The 22,448-nt window shown below is 43.7% G+C and overlaps 1 protein-coding gene across 7 annotated transcripts in view; it reads left to right on the top strand.

Annotated features, from left to right (window-relative positions):
* Positions 1-22,448, top strand: part of DYSF (dysferlin) — a 378,584-nt gene that overhangs the window by 273,745 nt on the left and 82,391 nt on the right. For all 7 annotated transcript variants that reach the window (XM_077478068.1, XM_077478062.1, XM_077478063.1 and 4 more), the window contains 9 exons: positions 125-230; positions 1,313-1,455; positions 7,359-7,532; positions 9,783-9,876; positions 12,021-12,098; positions 15,360-15,541; positions 15,686-15,826; positions 16,342-16,371; positions 19,145-19,171. In XM_077478068.1, coding sequence (XP_077334194.1) covers positions 125-230; positions 1,313-1,455; positions 7,359-7,532; positions 9,783-9,876; positions 12,021-12,098; positions 15,360-15,541; positions 15,686-15,826; positions 16,342-16,371; positions 19,145-19,171 — 975 coding nt within the window. The remainder of the gene's footprint in view (positions 1-124; positions 231-1,312; positions 1,456-7,358; positions 7,533-9,782; positions 9,877-12,020; positions 12,099-15,359; positions 15,542-15,685; positions 15,827-16,341; positions 16,372-19,144; positions 19,172-22,448) is intronic.

Here is a 22,448-nt window from a genome sequence, read left to right as displayed (position 1 = left end):
ATGTTACAATGTTATAATGGTTATAATGCTCAGGTCAAAGTGTATTAAAAAAAAATTATATAAAAAAAAAAAATATGTAACTAAAAAATCATTTTCACTATTATTACTCTCACATGTTTTTCAGAATGGGGAGAAAGTTCTCCCAAAAAAGGAGATTGAATGTCCTCCGGGGTGGAAATGGGAGGATGTTGAATGGTCTACAGATATTAATCGAGCCGTGGATGAACAAGGTGAGAATGTAGATTTAGGTTCTGTTTTAACCTTAGCCAGGTGGATATCACCAAAATAACTGAACCCAATGATGTTCCTGACCACATAGCGGCAGATTCAGTGGACATTTGTAAAGCATTAGATGCAATGTAGATGTTGACCTGTGCTATAAATGCAGCTGAGTATGAAGGGTAACATAAACAGACAGAAAAAACCTTCCAGACTCCAAGAATCTTCCCACTGATGGTGGGTCACGTGACCGAATGCCAAGGCCCTCACATGATCTGAGCTGAACAGGTGCGTTTGATGAGCTTCTCATCTGTTGGGGGTTCTATTGGTGAGATCTCTGTGACGAGTTCCTGAGTCTGAGCACCTACTGTGCCCATTATGGGAGGGGGGGGGGGGGGCTTCCACTATTCCTGCTGGGTTTTTTATTTATTTTATATCATGGAAAATGTAACACAAGAAGCCAGAACAAAGGTGCGTGAAAACACTCAAAACTCCAAGGTGGACAGGAGTAGAGTCAGGAATTATAGCAGGAAGACATATAAGAAGTGAAGGGCTTACTCAGCTCACAATGTTTCCCTTATAACTCAAACTTCACAGTTTGGTAGACTGACTCTTTAAAAAGCCATTCATGAATAAAGTATTTGCATTTTAGTACCTAGTTTTACAATTTATAACAAGTTTGCCCCAGCTAACCAAAGTTTTCCTATCATGCCTTAAACTACTTAGTTTTGGCTATAATATTTTTAGATCTAGTATTGATATAGGTGATAATATAATTAAAGTGGAAGTAAACCCATCAATTTAAACAGTTAAAAAAAAAAGGCATGCCGGGAATGCTAACTGCACATTGGCTGTGCTCACAGCCAACTATCAAACCATCCAATGGCTGGTGTCCTAACGAATCACATGTGCAGCACCATAGCAGTTGAAGATTAAACAGAGGCAAAGATGGCAGCTTCCTTGGCTGAAAACGATAGGGGAGTTTACTTCCACTTTAAAGTTTTAACCAAAAACAAAATTACAATGGCCATCCTAGGATTATGTGCTCTCGGCTCATGTAATGGAGATGACACTGTTCTCCTAACCATTGCAGGCTGGGAATACGGTATAACCATTCCGCCAGACCGCAAACCTAAATCCTGGGGGCCATCTGAGAAGATGTATCACACGAGCCGCAGGAGGCGATGGTTCAGGCTACGCAGGAGAGATCCTAAGCAGATCGAGATACTAAAGAAGGTGGGTGGAACATCTCTTGTTAAGCTATACTATGATAATGTTAAAGCGGGAGTCCGCCGTTTTTTTTTTTTTTTTTTAAAGCCAGCAGCTACAAATACTGCAGCTGCTGACTTTTAAAATAGTGACACATACCTGTCCAGCGCGCCCACAATGTCGGCACCCGAAGCCGATCTCTAGATCGTCTCTCGGGTCCTGCCGCCGCCATCTTGGGTATGAGAATCAGGAAATGGAGCCTTTCGGCTTCATTTCCCGGTTCCCTACTGCGCATGCGCAAGTTGCGCTGCGCAATAAGGACGGTCCCCGCTGCCTCTGGGATCTGTGTGTTTCCCAGCAGGCAGCGGGGCACTTGCGGAAAGGGGCGGGCACTTGCGGAAATGGGCGTAATCTACGCCCCTTTCCGCAGAGAGATATCCCGGAAGTGGGTGCAGATACCTGTACTGTACAGGTATCTGCACCCCCCTCCCCCTGAAAGGTGCCAATTGTGGCGCTGGAGGGGGGGAGGGTTCCGATGAGCGGAAGGTCCACTTTAGGGTGGACCTCCGCTTTAAAGGTGGACTGCAAAGGATACAAATCTCAACCTTTCTCCTAGTTATGTAGGTCTAAGAAAATCATTAAAGCAATGCAAAAGCTTTTTTTTTTGCACTTTAGAATAGTGAGGAGGTGGAACCTTTATTAGGATTTTTATTGCTGTCTGTTTCCTCTATGGGGAGTTTGGTGACCACTATTAATGGTCATGAAAGTAAAGATAAAATCCAAAATGTTGCGTTCCTGCTGAAAAAGGAATACAGCGGTAATCTTTGGAAGGGAAACGCGTGTCCTGGTGCTGCTATCTAAAGCTGGCCATAGAAGGGTAGAATTTAGAATGAAAAAAAAAAGGTTCTTAGCCCTTGTACACACGGTCGGTGATTCCGACGGAATGTGTCCTATCGGACCGTTTTGTCGGATATTCCGACTGTGTGTGGTCTGCATCGGACTGTTTCCATCGGAATATCCAACGGACCAAGTTTTCCATCTTGCCGGTAAAATTTTCCGACAAAATGCTCCGATCGGACATACTCCGATCACGTGTAGCCTACTCCGAGGGACAAAGTGCCACGCATGCTCAGATCAAATTCCTAGACCAAAGCTATTGGCTACTAGCCTGAACGTAGTCTCGTCGTAACGAAATAACGTCATCACGTTATGTACAATCGGATTTTCCGACAACTTAGTCCGACCGTGTGTATGCAACATCACTTCCGGACCTCTTCCGGAATTAATCCGTCGGAATTACTCAGACGGATTTGGTTGTCGGAATCTCCGACAGTGTGTACAAGGGCTAAGAATGTTTGAAGGAGCAGGATGAAAGAAATATTCTCAAACTAATTTCTAAGCCCTTGTACACACGGTCGGACATTCCGACAACAAAACCTGTCGGATTTTGTCCGACGGATTTTGTCCGAAACTGGTGTTGCCTACACACGGTCGGACAAAGTTATCGGAAAATCCCATCGTTTGGAACGTGATGACGTTATTTAGTTACGACGGGACTACGTTCAGGCTAGTAGCCAATAGCTTTGGTCTAGGAATTTTTGTCTGCACTTTGTCTGATCGGAATTCTCTACACATGATCGGACAAAGTCCGATCAGATCATGTTGTAGGAAAATTTTATAGCCCAGCTCTAAAACTTTGTCGGTCGGATATTCCGACGGAACCAGTCCGATGGAGCCCACACACGGTCGGATTATCCGACAACACGGTCCGATCGGAAATTTTCCGTCGGAATGTCCGACCGTGTGTACAAGGGCTAACAGCACATGTGGTTTTCGTTTGGTAAAGTCCAATCATTCCAAAATCAAATGTTAAAAGCAAACAAAATCTTTCAAAAGAAATTTGAATGTTCTGAGAATTTTAGAATTAATTTTCCTAAGTCTGTTTTTAAGAAATTATGTTTCAAATTCTATCCATCTCTGGCCAGCTTAAAGAAGTATAGCCAAAGCTTTTTTGGCCATACTTCTCCTATGGATGACCCATTTTCTGCTGACAGCATGCTAAAGCCCGCTTTCATCTGACGTCACAGAGCCGGTCCAGGCTTGGGCAAGATCTCGACTTTACAGTCCACCCAGATGCTTGGACCGGCAGCTGGCTCAGCCTCTCAGTGCGCCACTGACAGCCTGAGCCAGCCCCTCCCACCCCCTGTACAGTGAGCGCTGGAGGGGCAAAGCAGAGAGCCAATGACTGACAGTCATCAGCTCTCTGAAGGATGAAGACCGAGAGCTTAGCAATCAGCGGTGTTTGATCGTTCATTTCTAAGCCTAGATCCATCATGAGTCAGATGCAGCATTGGACTGATACTGCATCAACCTACGTGAGTATAATTTCATTTTTTTCAAAAATTCCATACTTCTATTTTAAGAGGGGACTATCCTTACTTTGGAGAAATCCCTTGTTGTTTATACAAGACAGGAATTAAAGGAAAATCTCTCCAATGGAACACAAGTGACAAAAATAACTGACAGAGATTTTATCTATTTCCTACTAAATACAAAAATAAAAGACAGTTTTATTTTTTCACATAAAACAGGGTTTTTTGTGATACACATTGACCCAATTAATTGCAGCATCATTGTTGTGCAATTATCTTATGAAAAAGAAAATATATTTTGTTAAGTTACATATATATATATATATACAGTACATGCATTATTTGATCATAATCTGTAATACATGTTGTAGAGTAGTGGTCTCCAAACTGCGGCCCGCACTTTGCTCACCTTTATTCAGCCCTCAGGGCACCACTCCATCCACTGACACCAATGATGCAGCACTATTCCTCCCACTGACACCAGTGATGGGACAGCATTCCTCCCGCCGACACAAGTGATGAGGTTGCTATTCCTCCCACTGATACCAACCATGGGGCACTATTCCTCCTACTGATACCAATGATGGGGCCCCAATTCTTCCTTGAATACCAAATGATCAGGCACTTTTCTTCTCAATGACACCAACAATGGGGCACTAATCTTCCCACTAAACCAATTATGTGGCATTTTTTACTCCCACTGATGCCAGGACACTTTTTACTTCTACTGGATAGTCCGACCCCCTTAAGCCTGAAGGGCAGTTAACTAGCCCTTTGTTTAGAAAGTTTGGAGACCTCTGTTGTAGAGTATCAAATTCAGACAGACATATTATCAGTGGTGGCTGGTGGTATATTTTTTTGGGGAGGGGGATGGTAAACAATGCCCACACAGACCCCCCCCCCCCCCCCCAGGCTCTAATCCCCATTCAAATCCATGCATCTGGCGCCCTGCATGTAGATTAGGGGCCGGGTGGTTAAGCTGAGAGAATGTACCATTTTAAGAAAGAAATAAGGTCATTTTAAAATAAATGGCAGCAACAAGTCTCAAAAGTCAGGATGGGGCAACAAGAAGCTGGCAAAGTAAGTGGCACTAACAGAGAAGATTTTCCAACTAATTAGGTTAATTGACAAAAGGTCAGTAACATGATTGGGTATAAAAAGGGCATCTTAGCCCTTGTACACACGGTCGGACATTCCGACAACAAAATCCGTCAGATTTTATCCGACGGATTTTGTCTGAAACTGGTGTTGCATACATACAGTAGGACAAATGTGTTGGAAAATCCGATTGTTCGTAACGTGATGACGTTATTTTGTTACAACAGGACAACGTTCAGGCTAGTAGCCAATAGCTTTGGTCTAGGAATTTGACCTGAGCATGCGTGGCACTTTGTCCAATCGGAATTCTCTACAAATGGTTGGAAAAAGTCCGATCGGATCATGTTGTCGGAAAATTTTATAGCCCAGCTCTAAAACTTTGTCGGTCGGATATTCCAACGGAAACAGTCCGATGGAGCCCACACATGGACGGATTATCTAACAACACGGTCCGATCGGACATTTTCCGTCGGAATGTCCAACCGTGTGTACAAGGGCTTAGAGAGTTAGAGCGTCTCAGAAGTAATGATGGGCAGAGGTTCATCAATCTGTAAAAAGCTATGTCTAAAAATTTTAGAATAATGTTCCTCAATGTAAAATTGCAAAGACTTTAAATAGAACATCATCTACAGTACATAATATAATTTAAAGATTCTGAGAATCTGGAGAAATCTCTGTATGCAAGGGACAAGGCTGAAACACAATATTGGATGCCCGTGATCTTCTGAAACTCAGACGGCACTGCATTAAAAAAGCATGATTCTGTGATATGGACATTACTGCATGGGCTCAGGAATACTTAAAAAAATGCAAATTAAAGCTCTATCATGCAAAGAAGAAGCCTTATCTGAACATGAATACAGGAAAAAAGTGTGGCACAACATCATCTGAACATGATCCAGAAATGCTTTTGTCTTCTCTTGACCAAAAATCAGTTAAAATTTTCTTTTGCCGAGTGGAAAACTGTTCAGTGGTCAGACTAATCTAAATCTGACATTCTTTTTAGCAACCATGGGCACCATGTCCTCCAGACTAAAGAGGAAGGGCCCTACCGGCTTGATATTAGCGCTCAGTTCAAAAGCCTGCATCTCTGATGGTATGGGGGCATTAGTGGGTATGGAATGGGCAGTCTGCACACCTGGAAAGGCACCATTAATGCAGATTTTAGAGCAGCAAATGCTCCCATCCAGGATGATGTCTTTTTTTTTGGGAAGACCTTGTTGCAAAGTTCAGCTGAACAATGCTACACATCTATGACATCAGCATGGGTTTATATTAGAAGAGTCTGGATGCTTAAAAGATAAGTTCGGAATTGAAAAATATAAATAATTATAATCACCTAGATGGATGCAGCATAAATCCAATGATTTTAGCCTGCTGTTGGCTGAAAATGGCCAAGAGTTCAGAACTAAGTGCACTTCTGTGACCCACAGAAGAAGTAGGGCCAAAAGAGTTTTGGCCCTACTTCTACTTGAACTGGCCTGCCTGCAGTCCAGACCTTTCATCAATTGCAAATATTTAGCGTATATTGAAGCAAAAAATATGGCAAAGAAGATCCAGGACTGTTAACGAGTTAAAATCCTATATCAGGCAAGAATGGGACAACATTCTTCTTCCAAAACTCCGGCAGCTGGTCTCCTCAGTTCCCAGACGATTACAGAGTTCAGTTAAAAGAAGACAAGATGCTACACTGTGATAAACATGGCCCTATCCCAACTTTTTTGAGATGTGTTTCTGCCATCAATTTCAATTTATGTTTCCTACACATAGATCCCAACTGTCCTTGATTTCGAGGGACTGTCCCTGATTTGGAGCAATGTCCCTCAATCCTTCTCATTTGTCCCTCATTTTGGTCTGATCTATATAGATGTATATAAAATGCACTTTTTCTCTATGAAAAAGGGTTTTCCAGCACTAAATCTTTCATCTGATTTCTAAATTGCTGCATTTGTAAATTCCAAAAGCCAAAATAAAGGAATAGTAGTGGTAAAAAAAGCACTTGTGGGTTTAACCAATGTTGCTTTTTTGTACAATTCCCCTTCAAGGGGCGTGGCAAGGGGTGTGTCCTATGCCTGCATATTTTTGCTGATAGGTGTCCCTCATTCCCATCTCAAAAAGTTGGGAGGTATGCCTACATGGTTGGTTTCCATCCATGTTCTGCAATTTATTGTGAAAGGGAAACTATATGGGTAGATTGTAGTATACTGAGTCTTAGGCTTCATTCCCACGTGGCGGATGCGCTGCCACGGAGTCCGCCTCTGTCCGCCAGCTCAGCAGGAGATCTCTCCATTGATCTCCGCTGAGCCAGCGGATAACAGGTCCCTCTCTGCTCACTGAGCGGGGAGGGGCTTGTCGAGTGCCGCTGGTTGCTATGGAGAGATTGGACGAAAACGGACAGCACGTTGATGAAATTGTTCACTGGATTTGTAATTTTTAATACTCCTCTCCTATCTCTTGCAGCACAAGCCCGATGAGGCAGAGAGTGAAGGCTGGGAATACACCTCTCTATTTGGATGGCGATTTCACCTGAAGTATCGGAAAACTGACAGCTTCCGCAGACGGAGGTGGAGACGTAGAATGGAGCCTCTGGAAAATACTGGAGCAGCTGCTGTCTTTGCCCTAGAGGGGGCACTAGTGAGTAACAATCAGCCTGTGCTGTGTTGTAATAATTTTTTTGATGTGGGTAATCTGATCATTTCTCCCCGATCATTCAGAGGGACAGTTCTTTGTTTATCCAAAGTATCATTTAAATCCTACACCCATTATTTATGTATTTCCATATGCATATTCAGAATCTCTCTGATATTCTACAATGGATTACAGAGATGTCTGAGCTATTCATCTCAATGCCCAATACTTTTTTAAAATCTGTTAGGTTAGGTTACATGTTAAGGCCAATGAAATTGTGCCTAAGCAGTTTTGTGTTTGAATTCCTCATGAAAAAAATACTGCGCTTTCAACCTCATAGATGTTTATCTGCAGCGTCACATCTACAACACTGTTGCCTCTGACTACTACTCTCACCAGATATGGAGTGAGACTTAGTGATGTCACTACTGCAGTACTCATTGTTTTGCTTGATGGAGAGGAAGCTGTACCCAAGGGCTGGTTTTCTATCGATATGTGCCCGCTGGCGAAAAGTGCCCGCGCATGCGCAGAACGAAAGGGCACTCCAGCTGAGTTGCCGATCAGCTGCAGTGAAGTCCCATAGTGCATTTGAACATCATAGGAGCCTTTTTTCGACAGAAGATACCATTTCTCTGGCACAATTTAATGCTATGCAAAGAGCGGAGGGACACCGTATTTGTCATATTATGCCTCGCTGTTGCGCTGCGGATTTACAGTGAGGCACAATGTGCCATCTACTATGCCCCTCGATCTTTGCATAGCTTTCAATTGTGCCCATGAAATGGTATCGCCCATTGAAAAAACACTCCTGCGATGTGCGCATGCGCTATGGTGACGTCACTCCAGCAGATCGGCAACTCCACTGGAGTACCCTTCCGTTCTGCACATGCGCGGCCACTTTTCGAAGTAGGGCACAAATCAATGGAACACCTGCAGTGCAAGGATAACCAGCCCTGGTTATCCATCCTTAGGTGTTGGTAGATAACATGAGTTCTCACATTAGCACTCTCATTGGACAAGGAGATATCAGCTGATAGGGCTAATCCTGAAGTCTGTAAAAGTCAGGCATCCAGTAACAAAGTGAAACTAAATCAGAAAGTGACACAGAAGAAGCTTGACTAGGGTATTAAAGATGATTTGTCTCCATCCTGCTCTGACCTTCCCTCCCTTCACCTCTTATAAATAACCACATGGCCACAAGTTGGAGTTAAATGGCCATAGTAGCCTTGTATTAACAAATTGTATACATAACAGATGAATAACATGTTAAACCCAGTTTAACTGGAGCCTTAAGGTCCTAGTAGGCATCAAAGAACAAAGTACCTGCGTCCAACTTAATTAGGCCTCCTGCCACCACTCCATCGACTCAGACAAAACCAGTCGCAGATACCAACATACCAACTAATGGGAGCCATACCTCAGACAGGTCTCTACCAAGTATATTTTTGCTCCATACTAACCTACCAGGACTTTGTAACCCGCTTGTTCCATGATAGAGAACCACATCAAAAACAAGAACTTTTTCTTAAAAAAGAGGAAGGGAACCCCCCAGAACCAAAATCCAGAAACAAGAAAGGGGAAAGAGGGTGGGAAGTTTTCCCCAATGCAGCTTCCCTCTGACTGAAGACCTCCTAAGACCCCTAGCTTGACAACCCCCTGCAAACCCAGTTTAACTGGAACCTCAAGGTTCTAGTAGGCATCAAAGAAGAAAGTATCTGTGCCCAACTTAATTAAGCCTCCAGCTACCAGGACCTTGTACCCTGCTTGTTCCATGATAGAGAACCACGTCAAAAACAAGAAAGCTTCCTTAAAAAAAGAGGGAGAGGACCCCCCAGAACCACAATCCAGAAACAAGAAAGGGGAGGAAGGGTGAGAAGTTTTCCCCAACGCAGCTTCCCTTCGACTGAAGACCTCCTAAGACCCCTAGCTTGACAACCCCCTGCAGCCCCACCCATTCCTGGCCTAGACACCAATCAAGTAAGGCCCAAAACTTATATTTCCTATCAGACTAGGCTGAAACCCCTCCTAGACCCAAACTCCTTTAACCCGTGTCATGCCGGCCCTCCGTCCATGTTTTTTCTCTCCTTTACTCCGGGCCTCACTTTTTCTAATAAAGGTAACAGTAGGCATCTTGTGTTGTCTGCCCATAGGGAGGGCTTTTATTTCAGTAGTTGCATTGTCCTTTATGTTCTACAAGTACATTTTGCTGCTGGACGCTTCTGAAAAAACCATGTGTATTGTTCATTATTTTTGCAGGGCGGAGTCACTGACGACAAAAGCGATGATGGGAAGTACAGTTGCACTTTGAGTTTTGGAGTGAACAGACCTACAATTTCCTGTATTTTTGATTGTGAGTAAACCGCATTCTTCCAGACTACTCTACTAAGTTATATATTGTCTTATTAAGATCTGCTCTCCAGCCTTCCCTTCAGTCTTGAAATGTTGAACAGACTCACTGAGCTTCTCACAGTGTGTATTCGAAATTGCAGCAAGTCAGATAGAACCCGTCCCATTATACAGTATATGGTATAACCCAGTTGTATCAGAATAAATAAGTAGAACTAAAGGCAACACTTTTTTATATTTTGGACAGAGTAAGGGAGGGTTATAACCCGTCAGTTTTATCTTTTTTTTTTTTACATTTCCAATATATTTTATTGAAAAATTAAAAGTGGACACAATTGAAAAATAGTTACAATGTTTAAGTGAAAATGACATAGGTCCAGAGTCATACAAAACGTAATTTAGGTAAAACAACATATAAATAGTGTCAGTTTCCATTATGCTTTGCTGGTTTGTAACTTTGGCAAGAAAAGAACACCAAAGCCTTAGGTCAGGGTCGGCAACCTGCGGGCCGCACTCGGCCAGCCGCCGCGAAATGTCCGGCCCGTCAGTGCACGTGATGAATTTACGTGCACCCAGCCCGTGGACATTTTAACCCCTTGACGCTGACCGTAAGCAAATATGCGGCCTCGGCTTGAAGGGGTTGTACCGGGGTGATGCCTGCAGCTACAGGCATCACCCTGGTACCGTTTTTTAGAGCCAACAGTTGGCTTTCTTGGGATAACAACCGATGTGGCTAAGAAGCCGCTCGGCTCTCATCCCAAGCAGCGGGAGGGGATGTCCCCCCTCCTGCCGCCTTCTGCGTCATGCCTGGGCTCTCTTGTCCCAGGGAGGCCCGAGTGACCAGCCACCAAGTCTATTTCCCAAAGGCAACCTCGGGATATGGCGCTGAGCACCTGCACTCAACTTCTTTGGTCGACCATGGCGAGGCCTGTTCTGAGGGGAACCTGTCCTGTTAAACCGCTGTATGGTCTTGACCACCGTGCTGCAGCTCAGTTTCAGGGTCTTGGCAAACTTCTTATAACCTAAGCCGTCTTTATGTAGAGCAACAATTCTTTTTTTCAGATCCTCAGAGAGTTCTTTGCCATGAGGTGCCATGTTGAACTTCCAGTGACTATTATGAGAGAGTGAGAGCGATAACACCAAATTTAACACACCTGCTCCCTATTCACACCTGACACCTTGAAACACTAACGAGTCACGTGACATCGGGGAGGGAAAACAGCTAATTGGGCCCAATTTGGACATTTTCACTTAGGGGTGTACTCACGTTTGTTGCCAGTGGTTTACACATTAATGTCTGTGTGTTGAGTTATTTTGAGGGGGAAGCAAATTGACACTGTTATACAAGCTGTATACTCACTACTTTACATTGTAACAAAGTGTCATTTCTTCAGTGTTGTCACATGAACAGATAAAATCAAATATTTACAAAAATGTGAGGGGTGTACTCACTTTTGGGAGATACTGTAAATATATATATATATATATATATATATATATATAAATATATATGTATGAATTTATTTATTTTTTTAATACTTGTAATGGTGGCGATCAGTGACTTATAGCGGAACTGTGAGGGGGGAACTGCCACTGACATCTCAAATGACATTAATACAGTCATCAGTGCTAATACTATACACTGTCACTGTCCTAATGACACTGGCTGGAAAGTGATTAAGATCTGGTGCAATCAAATGGTTAACTGTTGCCTAGCTAGTGTTTATGTGTTTACTGTGTGATGGTTCTAACTCCCTCCACATCCCCACTGTCAGGAGAGAGCTCTGTGTTGTTTACCTACACGGGTCTCTTTCCTGTCTTCCGCTCAATGGTCGGCAGGTATCGGCCAGAAACCATTGGCTAGAACCCTCTGATCGGCATGTAAGGGAGCCAATGACTGTGCAGCCGCCCCCCTAACCGGAATAGCAGAATCACATATATGTATGTGATTCTGCGCAGCTGACTCACTTTGTACCAGTAAAACTATAGTGTGCGGTTGGCAAGCAGTGCAATCAACATCGAGAAACAAAATTTTACAGTAAGTATGAAAATCCTGTTTTTCATCCTATTGACTGTATCTTGTCGAAGTAAAATGTAACCAAGTGACTGCTAAGCATTATTCATGAAGACCTCTTTTTTTTATCATAGATGGAAACCGCTACCATCTGCGTTGTTACCTCTACCAAGCCCGTAACTTGATCCCAATGGATGAAGACAGCTTTTCTGGTAAGTTTCATCTAATCTAGTGCAGTGGCGTATAATCAGGACCTCACATTAGATGGTTGTTAACCTAGAGAAGATTGTACAATCAGGTTGTAATGTGTGTGGATTGGTCCCATCTATAACTTCCTGGGCTGCCTTTAGCCCTGTTTTTTTTAGTTAATGTGTCTGAGTTATTGGGACCACACCTACTCAATTTCCGGTGAGTTGGAGGTAGGTTGGCTAATGGTGTTACTGCTAGGTTATAGCCTCACCACTTCTTGAGATAACACTAAGTGAGGTCCCTGGTGGTTCTCTTTTTAGTCTTACACTTAAAGCAGTGTTATGCCCAAAAAAAATAAAAATTAAAAGCCAGCAGCTACACATACTGCAGCTGCTGGCTTTTAATAGGGAGCTCTGAGAACCGAGTGATCAGTGGTGTTTGGTCGCTCGGTTCTCAGTGTTAGTGCCGGAGGGGGTCCAATGCTGCATCCACCTAGGTAGGTATGATTCAAAAAAAAAAGCTCATACTTCTCTTTTAAAGTCCTAACTGACTCTAAGCTCTCCCTATGCCGTTGGTCAGCTTTCCCTAGCCCTTTCCTGCAGAAGCTTCAATACACTGACACTATGGCTGTTTTCTGACCCTCCCTTTTATGAGGACGTCAGCATATTTAAAAACCCCCTTATGGGCCCTTCAAATTCACCAAGGCCGATTCAGACAATAATTTGTCAGGAACTGTGAATTTGAAACTTACAGAGGATTCTCCATGGACCCCTGATAGCAGCGTGTCCAATCCTCATACCTACTACCCCAGGGCTCAAAATGGCATGTCCTGAGTCACTAGCCAGGCCTAAAAGTTAATCGGCACTAGTTACCCCACCCAACCTCTACCCTATCCCGCCCCTAAGTCTGCCCCTAAACACGCCCTTATAAATAATCTCATGAAATGACACTGTTAAATGTTTTATACAGAATTTAGTTCCACAAGAAATATTAACAACAACTTTAACAATATTAACATAAAGTATATCAGTACCCATCAGTGCACATCAGTGCAGCCTATCATTGCCCATGAGTACAGTCCCATCAATGCCCATCAGTACAGTCCCATCAGTGCAGCCTCATCAGTGCCCATCAGTGCAGCATACAAATGCTGCCTTATCAGTGCAGTTTCATCAGTGGCCATCAGTGCTGCCTCATCAGGGGCCACCAATGCAGCCTATCAGTGCCCATCAATGCAGCATATTAGTTCTGCCCCATCAGTGCAGCCCTATCAGTGCAGCTGAAGAGTGCTGCCTTATCAGTGGCCACCAGTGCAGCCTCATCAGTGGCCATCAGTACAGCCTATTAGTGCCCATTTCTGCAGCCTATTAGTACCCTTCAGCACAGCATATTAGTGCCAATCAGTGCAGCATATCAGTGCTGCCTTATCAGTGCAGCCCCATTTGTACAGCTTATCAGTTCCACCTTATCAGTGGCCAACAGTGCTGCCTAATCAGTGGCTATTAGTGCAGCATATCAGTACCCATCAGTGCAGCCTATCAGTGGTCATCAGCAAAGCTTTATCAGTGTCCATCAGTGCAGCCTCATCAGTGCTTATCAGTGCCCATGAATGCAACCTATCATTGCCCATGAGGGCAGCCTATTGTTGCCCATCAGTGCAGCCTATCATTGCTCATCAGTGCAGCATATCATTGCCCATCAGTACAGCCTATCATTGCCCATCAGTACAGCATATCATTGCCCATAAGTGCAGCATATCATTGCCCATTAATGCAGCATATCAGTGCCCATCAATGCAGCCTATCATTGCCTATCAGTGCAGCATATCATTGCCCATCAGTGCAGTCTATCCTTGCCTATCAGTGCAGAATATCATTGTCCATCAGGGAAATCTATCATTGTCCATCAGGGCAATCTATCATTGCCCATCAGTGCAGCATATCATTGCCCATCAGGGCAGCCTATCATTGTTCATCAGTGCAGCATATCATTGCCCAACAGTGCAGCCTATCATTGCCCATCCGCGCAGAATATCATTGCCCATAATTGCAGCATATTATTGCCCATCAATGCAGGCTACCTTTGTCCAAAAGGGCAGCAAAGAGGAATCGGGAGGATCTGGCGGCCAGATCATGCAGAGCGGGGGTCTTCCTCTTAGACACATCTTGTATATAAACAGCTGGCCACTGTCAAACAAAGTTCTGCCTCCTGGACCGGCCACTCTAATAGGCAGCACACTGGTCCAATGCTGGTCCAGGAGGCGGGACTTTGTTTGACAGCACGGCTATTCATATACAAGATGTATCTCAGCGGGAGATCCCCGCTCTTCGTGATCCGGCCACCCAATCCTCCTGTGACTTTCCTGGCTGATCACTTCTGGAAGAAGCAGTGCAGCCTTTTGTACAGGACATCAGAGCGGCCTGGGAGCAGGGAGTCCCCCCTCCGGCCACTCTGATGGCCGCACCACTTCTACCAGAAGTGATCAGCCAGGAAACTGTCAACCCAGTCCGCCCCTGCTCTTCACTTGCACTTCCAGGCGAGTGGAAATTTTGAGGGCTGTACTACCCAATACTAAGGCACAGCTGGCTCTTGATAAATTACCACTCCCTTTACCCTACCCAGCTTTCCTCCCTCTCAGGGTACAAACCCTGCCTAAAGTTGTAGCTAGACCGGTCATATCTACATCACAAAGAAATGACAGTGAATCATCTAGTCTAGGGATATTCAACTAGCGGACCTCCAGCTGTTGCTAAACTACAAGTCCCATCATTCCTCTGCCTCTGGGTGTCATGCTTGTGGCTGTCTCTTGCTATGCCTCATGGTACTTGTAGTTCTGCAACAGCTGGAGGTCCTCTAATTGCATATCCCTGATCTAGTCCCTGGTGGTATTTTTAATTAGGGAATTACAAAAAGCACCATGGAAACAAGGCTCTAATGATTTTAAAATGTATTTTATTTTTTTAACTGTACATATTGATTTTTTTTACTCTTCATATTGTTAATCTGTTCATATTGTTTTTCTTTTATATTCTTTACATGTCCTCTATCTACTCAAAATTTTTAATGGAAACCTAGGGTCCTGCTTAAAAGTTTGTCCCCAAGGACAATCACCTGTCAGTGTGGCATTGTTCCCAACACAAAAAAGGCTTGATAATCTGGGTTCTCTCTCTCAAAAAAAAAATCAGGGACCTATTTTAGTTCCTCACCTACAGTTTTGTTTTAATTCTAGGCTTACTAAAGGGCCATCGATTGATGACCTCTCTCCTGTGTTTTTCTGATTCCAGACCCGTATGCTATTGTGTCATTCCTCCATCAGAGCCAGAAGACATTGGTGGTGAAAAACACTTTAAACCCAACTTGGGACCAGACACTCATCTTCCATGAGATAGAAATATTTGGAGGCCCCGAGATGATAGCTGAGGTTCCTCCCAGTATTGTGGTGGAGATATATGACCACGACACCTATGTGAGTACATGAAGAGTCAGCAGACTGACCTGTAAAATTATTATGAGCTGCTGTGCAGCTCCATCTTGTTCCTCAATATGGCAAAAGCGAGTCCATTTCTGTGTGCAGTACAACAATACTAACTTGTTAACTCTTGTTTTGTAGGGGGCAGATGAATTCATGGGCCGGTGTATATGTAAGCCCAGCCTACAGCGTTTGCCAAAACTATCCTGGCATCCAGTATTTATGGGCGAGAAGAATTCAGGTGAACTTCTGGCATCTTTTGAACTCATCCACAGGGAAAAGGTAAATACTTTCTAGAATACCTTCTATCATGGCTTTAATCCCTTATTGACTGTGTGTAAAACAATTGTTAATGCCTAAACACAATTTTGCAACTTTGACATGTGTTGGTAAAACCGTACATATCACTGCAACTACTTTGTGTATCCAGGTGGATTATATCTTGTTTTTTTTAGGACAAATTGGGCTTTCTTTTGGTGGTAAATTGTGATTTTATTTTTTATTATTAACCACTTCAATACCGGGCATTTTCACCCCCTTCCTGCCCAGGCCAATTTTCAGCTTTCAGCTCTGTACCATTTTGAATGACAATTGCGCGGTCATGCGACGCTGTACCCAAATTAAATTTTTATCATTTTTTTCCCCCACAAATAGAGCTTTCTTTTTACGGTATTAGATCACATCTGCGGTTTTTATTTTTTGCGCTATAAACAAAAAAAGAGAAATTAATAATAACAGAAATGAATTATTGTATCTTCTTTAACTGTGTTGGGTGACTTTCTTTTCTTCTGTTGTAGCCTGCCCTGCACCACATGCCTGGTCTGGAGGTAAGTGACCTTGTATAATTAGAATCTCTGTACTCATTTGCTAGGATTTATTCCTCATTCCCACCATGCACAAGAGTAATGTAAGCAGTTGCAGACAGGTGGATGTCAAGAACAGACAGGTAGATATCTGCCCATACTCAATTGCTGGATAGACAGTGCCACTGCAGTTCTTCCTGATTCAGTTAACAAGTGTTAGCGGTGTGCATTCAGGGAATAGTTAGGTGTTGATTTATCATGGAGAACGGTAGTCACTTTCTGTCCTTCACAGGAAGATGCAGTGAATACTCCAGACTGCTCATGCATTGTATGATTCACTAAATCTGACCTCTGTCCAGTGGTGGCTGGTGGGTTTCTTTTTTGGTCACCCGCTGCAGCCGGGGTCTCTCGATCGGTCAGTCGGTCACCCAGCACCTACCCCATCTAGGTTCCGGGCAGGCAGTGCTGCGATGGGTGGTAAGCGTCTCCTCCTCTGCATCGTGGCGGCTTCCACCGTGCGTCCCATCATTCCTCCTCTTAAGTGTCCAATCGGATTGCCTGTCCTTTCAGCCAATCAGGTGATGGGTCTCACGACCCACTACCTGATTGGCCAGGAGGAGGATCAGTGTGAGAATAGCAAATATTAATTCACTATTCCCACACAACTGGGTGGGCTTGGAGCGCAGTGCTCTGCGCCCCAAGCCCACCCTGTTTTTAAGCCTATTAGAGCCTCTGGCTCTAATCACGTGCTTCAAAAAAAAATATATCCATGTCATTGGAATCCATAGTCCGGCACCCCTTCATGTAGATCAGGGGGCCAGAAAACATGGATGGGGGGGCAGCCCCTTACTAAGTGGCCGCCACTGGTACTAAGAAAGATGCAATGCATAGGTAATTTTCTTTGGAAAATGAAATTAAAGGTGAACTTTCCCTTACGCATGAAAGCAAAATCTTTAACTGTTATAATTTTTTGCAAATAAAAATATTAGCAGTTTAATCTACACACAGCAGAATGGCAACATTTCAGTTACAAGGGGGTCATCGTAAAAAACACATAACTGTTTCTATACCTGGGGATCGCCAGAACTGTTTAATACATATGCAGACTCTGCTCCCTGCCTAAAAATGCTGCACAAAGCTTGGGCCTTGTCCTGCCTGGTTACACTAGCCCCTCGTCTCTCACAGCTAACAAGTAATCATCTACATATGGGTGTTACACCAACATGTCATATTCATAAAATGTGTCTGCTGTACCATATACTTGTATGTAAAATTGTCCAGCTCTTTTTATATTTGTGTGAAATCCCTGGTGTTCCTGCCAGCCCCTTTGCTCTCCCAATAAAAACTGACCTCACTAAGCATGAGAACACATCATGGTCAGTTTTCTGGTTGTGCTGAGAACTTGGCCTGCCCTCCTCCAATGATCAAACTTCTGCTGACACCCCCCCCCCCCCCATACAGCTATTAACTGGGAAGTCCAGTGTTCTGCTGTTTCTCTTCCCCAGTTCTCTGTGTGCAGCTGAAAACAAAGGGAATGTGATCACTTAAAAAAAGGGGAAAAAAAGTGTTTTGCCTTCCATATCTATTTAAAACTGAATGGTTTGTTTTACAAAGTGAGGTTTTAGATATATTTAAAAATGTCATCTCTGTTGAAACAAGAATCTAAAGGCCAAGGAGTCCCGGACGAGCCCCCAAATGTTTTGATTGCGTGTCTAATAAAGGTTCTTGCGGTAAAACCAAGGTAGCTTAGACTTCTGTAGTGTATCAATGCTTTACTAAACAGAAAAGCCGCACATACAACTGAACAAAACACAATTCATAGCTTACAAAATATGCCTACAACTTGCACAAGCCAAATATTCTTTTCTAACAAAATAAGCATGCACAATATGTATGCAATAAGTATACTAAACAGTTATTCAACTTAAAGATGGAATCTAGATGGAATGTCCTTCATGTTTTTTTTCTCCAACTCAAAACATTTCAAAAGTTCTCCAGCTTCTGGCAGCCAAGTATTGCCTCTTTGTCTTCCAAAACCAATTCTCCCCGTCTCACATGCTTATTTGAAAATCCTAAGCCCCTCCCCCAACTTCTGCTCACATCACATCCTGTCCTCTGCTCAGCTCTTATCCCAATCCAACTGGTTTATTTGTATATCAATGGAGAGAGCCTAATGCCCCATACACATGGTCAGAAATTCTAACGGAAAACGTCTGATCAGATTATGTTGTCGGAAAATCCAATCGTGTGTGGGCTCTATCTGTCTTTTTCTGCCGGAATCTCAGACGGAAAAAGTTTGAGATCTGGATCAAAAATTTTCCGACAACAAAATCCGATGGGACTTTTTACGATCGTGTGTAGAGAATTCAGACGCACAAAGTGCCACGCATGCTCAGAAATAATTTGGAGACGAACGCTATTGGCTACTGGCCTCTACATAGTACCGTCGTACGTGTTCTACCTCACCTCGCTCTGAACGATCAGCTTTTTTTAACAACTTTGTGCGACATTGTGTATGCAAGACAAGTTTCAGCAAGAATCCGACTGATTTTGTGTTCGGAATGTCCGACCATGTGTATGGGGCATTAGACTCTCAAAACAGCACATGGGCTTAAAAATCTAACTATGCAATATAGCAAATAAATCTGCTATAAAATCACCGAAATATCCATATCAACAAAGACGGCCAAGCCATAGACATTACAAATTTCACTCCAGCCTGTTGATTATGGTCAACCTATGTCTTTATGTGCTGTTTGTAGATGATGTGTCTCATTAGATTCTTTATTTCCAACAGGGTGAAGTCTCTGGAGTTCTCAGTGAGGTAAGTGCATCAGATTCTGTAGCGTTAGCTATTTTATGAGTGCAGACAATATAAGTGTACCCATACCTAGCAACTACACTAATGTAGGAGTTTTTAGATAATACCAGCAAACTTTGGTGTAATAAAAATAGCGGGATGTAACTTGTACATTAGTTCTGGTCAGCCATATTCCTACCGATAGGTGGTTGTCATTTCACAGTGATATATATAGCATTATCCGGTAAATTTGTAAACAGCGATGAGCAGCTTGATAATAACTGAATAAACACAGGGTGAATTGACAATTAGGTACAATACTGAGAAGGTATCTAATAGTGTTGAACAAAGAATAACAGGCAATGAAGCTATCACAGTAACAGGGAAGTGTACAAGTAGTTTCCACACTTGACCACTAGGTGGCAGCATAATGTGATATAACTGTCATAAAAGTTCACATGCAAAACAAGCAGTGTAGCACAGATTCAAATTAATACATTTACTTGCAGTTCCCTAGAAATGGGGTTCCAAACTTATCTCCAGAGGCTGACTGCTGTGCAGTATTAGTTCAGGTAGTGTGAAGTAGGAAACCCCAGGCAGGCTCCACAAAAGGAAGGCTTAAGGAGTCTTTGGTTTGGAGGTTCAGGTGGCTGAAGGTAATGCCACCCCTCTGGGAACGCAGTTTTCCAGATCCAGTTGGCACAGTATCCACTGTGACTTGAGTCAACAAGGAAGTTGCACACACTTGAGCTTGCCGGCAGTCCCACATCGGATACAGTATTGGAAGGCCCGGCGCCTGGTGATGGACATGCTCAATCACTGCAGTCCCATCAGGTGTGGTTTCTCTGGGCCTTGGAGTGCATGAGGAGCTGGAATTTATTAGTACATGGGTGTGTCCATGCGGTGGACAGTGCCTTTTATGAGAATCTGTCAAACTTAGACTTGTAGCTTTCTGCTGTCAAAGTCCCTTGCCCTCTGCAAAACACAGGTGGTATGAATGAGGGCAGAGAAAATATTCTGTGTTTTTATTTGTATTGTATTGTAGACCTCTGCATTCTGAATCCTGTCAGTAATAGTCAATGAAATAGTGCCCCCTATATTGGTGGTCAGTGAAGAGTCCTTTTACTTTGGTGGTCAGTTGAGAAGGGACCCCTAAATTGGTGGCAAGTGGAGGAGGTCACTTTACACTGGTGGTCAGTGGAGGAGGACCCCCTATATTAGTGATCAGTGAGGGGTCGTCTTACTTTGATGGTCAGTTGGGAAGGGTCCCTTAAATTGGTGGTCAGCGGAGGAGGGTCCCTTACATTGGTGGTCAGTGAAGGGGGACCCCTTACCTTGGTGGTTAGTGGGAGAAGGGTGCCTTAAATTGGTGGTTAGAGAGAGAAAGGTGACTTTAACGGGTGGCCAGAAGGACAAGGGCCTCCTTACACTGTCATCCTTTTTTTAATCCACTTCAGTCCGGTCACACGATCCTGCAGCTCTGCAAAATGGAGCAGTCAACAATGGCTTTGAATTCTGGGAGCTGTGATGTCATCCATAGGTTTTTCATAGCCCAGCTCTTGTGCTGTGTACCCCTCCTCTACCCTGAAAGAAAGTACTGAATCCAGAGGATCAGCAACACTGACAACCAGCATTTGTAAAAGAAGAGGTCAGCAATAGTCGCTTCCGTTGTATTTTTAGTGTCTGTTGCCATCAAAATTGTATGAAAATACTTGGAGTAATAGGGACACCTCCAGCGAATGAAAGAAATCAAAGGAACATTGTACTCACAATTAGGCCGCAAGGGCATTTCCTGTGTTCTCAAGACTTTTAGCAGACATTGGTAATTAAGAACACGAATATTGCTTAAGAGAGTTGTTTGCAGGTGTTTGGAGGCATTCTCTGCAAATGAAATGTGTGTTTCCTCACCATTGTACCAGTTTGGATATGCATGCCAGCATGGCTCACTGCTTCTTATGATGATCTCACTTATGCTATACTATTCTAATCCCGTCTGCTACGTTTTCTGTGCAAGCTTAGAAAGGCCTGTGATGTTTCCCATATACTCTACCTGTGGTAATAGATCATTGTACTGTGTCTGGCACTGGCAGAAGAAGAATATGTAGGGCTAAAGTCGGCCTTTCCTAAAAGTGCCTAAGACAGAGGTCTCACAACTTTCTAAACAAAAGGGCAAGTTTACTGTCCTTCAGAATTTTTGGGGGGCCGGACCATGGCCATTTGGGAGTAGAAAATGTTCCGGCATCAGTGGGGGAAAACAATGCCCCATCTTTGGTGTCAGTGAGAGGAATTGTACATCATTATTCGTGTCATTTGGAGGAATTGTGCCCCATGGTTGGTGTCGTTGGGAGGAATTATGCCCCATCATTGGTGTAGTTGGGAGGAAATGTGCCCCATTGTTGATGTCAGTAGATGAATTAGTGCCCCAAGGGTCAGCTAAAAGCAAGAAAAGGGCCACATCCAGCCCCCAGGCAGCAGTTTGGAGACCACTAGCCTAAGGTAACACCATGCCGAAGTACCCGGTGCTGCCTGAAAGTACTTAATCTTCAAGTCCACTCCTTGTCCCTGAAGCCCTTTTAGAGCCTAGGCCCAGCTTGTACATGGGATCTTGACTTCCCACCCAAGTCAAGATTAAGTCCAGCTGGATTTTTATTGCTATAATGCCATATATCAGAGATATGCAATTAGTGGACCTCCAGCTGTTGCAGAACTACAAGTCCCATGAGGCATAGCAAGACTCTGACAGCCAGAAGCATGAAACCCAGAGGCAGAGGCATGATGGGACTTGTAGTTTTGCAACAGCTGGAGGTCCTCTAATTGCATATCCCTGCCATATATGATCACACAAATTCCTCACAATGCCAAAAGGTAGTGAGTGGGTGAGTGGCAAATGATGGCACCATGCAAAACACTTACTGTGTTGTTGTGTCTACAGCAGTGGTCATCAACCTTGTCCTCAGGGACCACTAACAGGCCAGGTTTGCAAGATAACTGAAATACATCACAGGTGATATCATTTTCTGCTCAGTGATTTCAGTATTCTAGTCTGCATCTCCCCAAGGCAATACATACAACCTGGTCTGTTAGTGGGCCCTGAGGACTGGGTTGATGACTACTGGACTACAGGATGGGAAATAAATGGAAATGTTCCCAGTAGGACATAGATGAGAAAAAAGCAGGAGTTTTAGATATACCGTACTCTATTTTCATTTTGGGCAGAAGTAATATCACCATCTACAGCTCAGGCCTAGTATCCAAAGAGGTAGACAGGAAAAAAGGGATTGATCCGAATGCTACTACAGGT

The sequence above is a fragment of the Lithobates pipiens genome, unplaced genomic scaffold (assembly GCF_037356315.1).
Source record: "Lithobates pipiens isolate NorthernLeopardFrog02 unplaced genomic scaffold, aLitPip1_a1.2 Scaffold_13, whole genome shotgun sequence".
NCBI classification, from domain to species: Eukaryota; Metazoa; Chordata; class Amphibia; order Anura; family Ranidae; genus Lithobates; species Lithobates pipiens.
The sequence above is the reverse complement of the archived record's forward strand: the minus strand, read 5'-3'. Positions and strand labels throughout refer to the sequence as shown.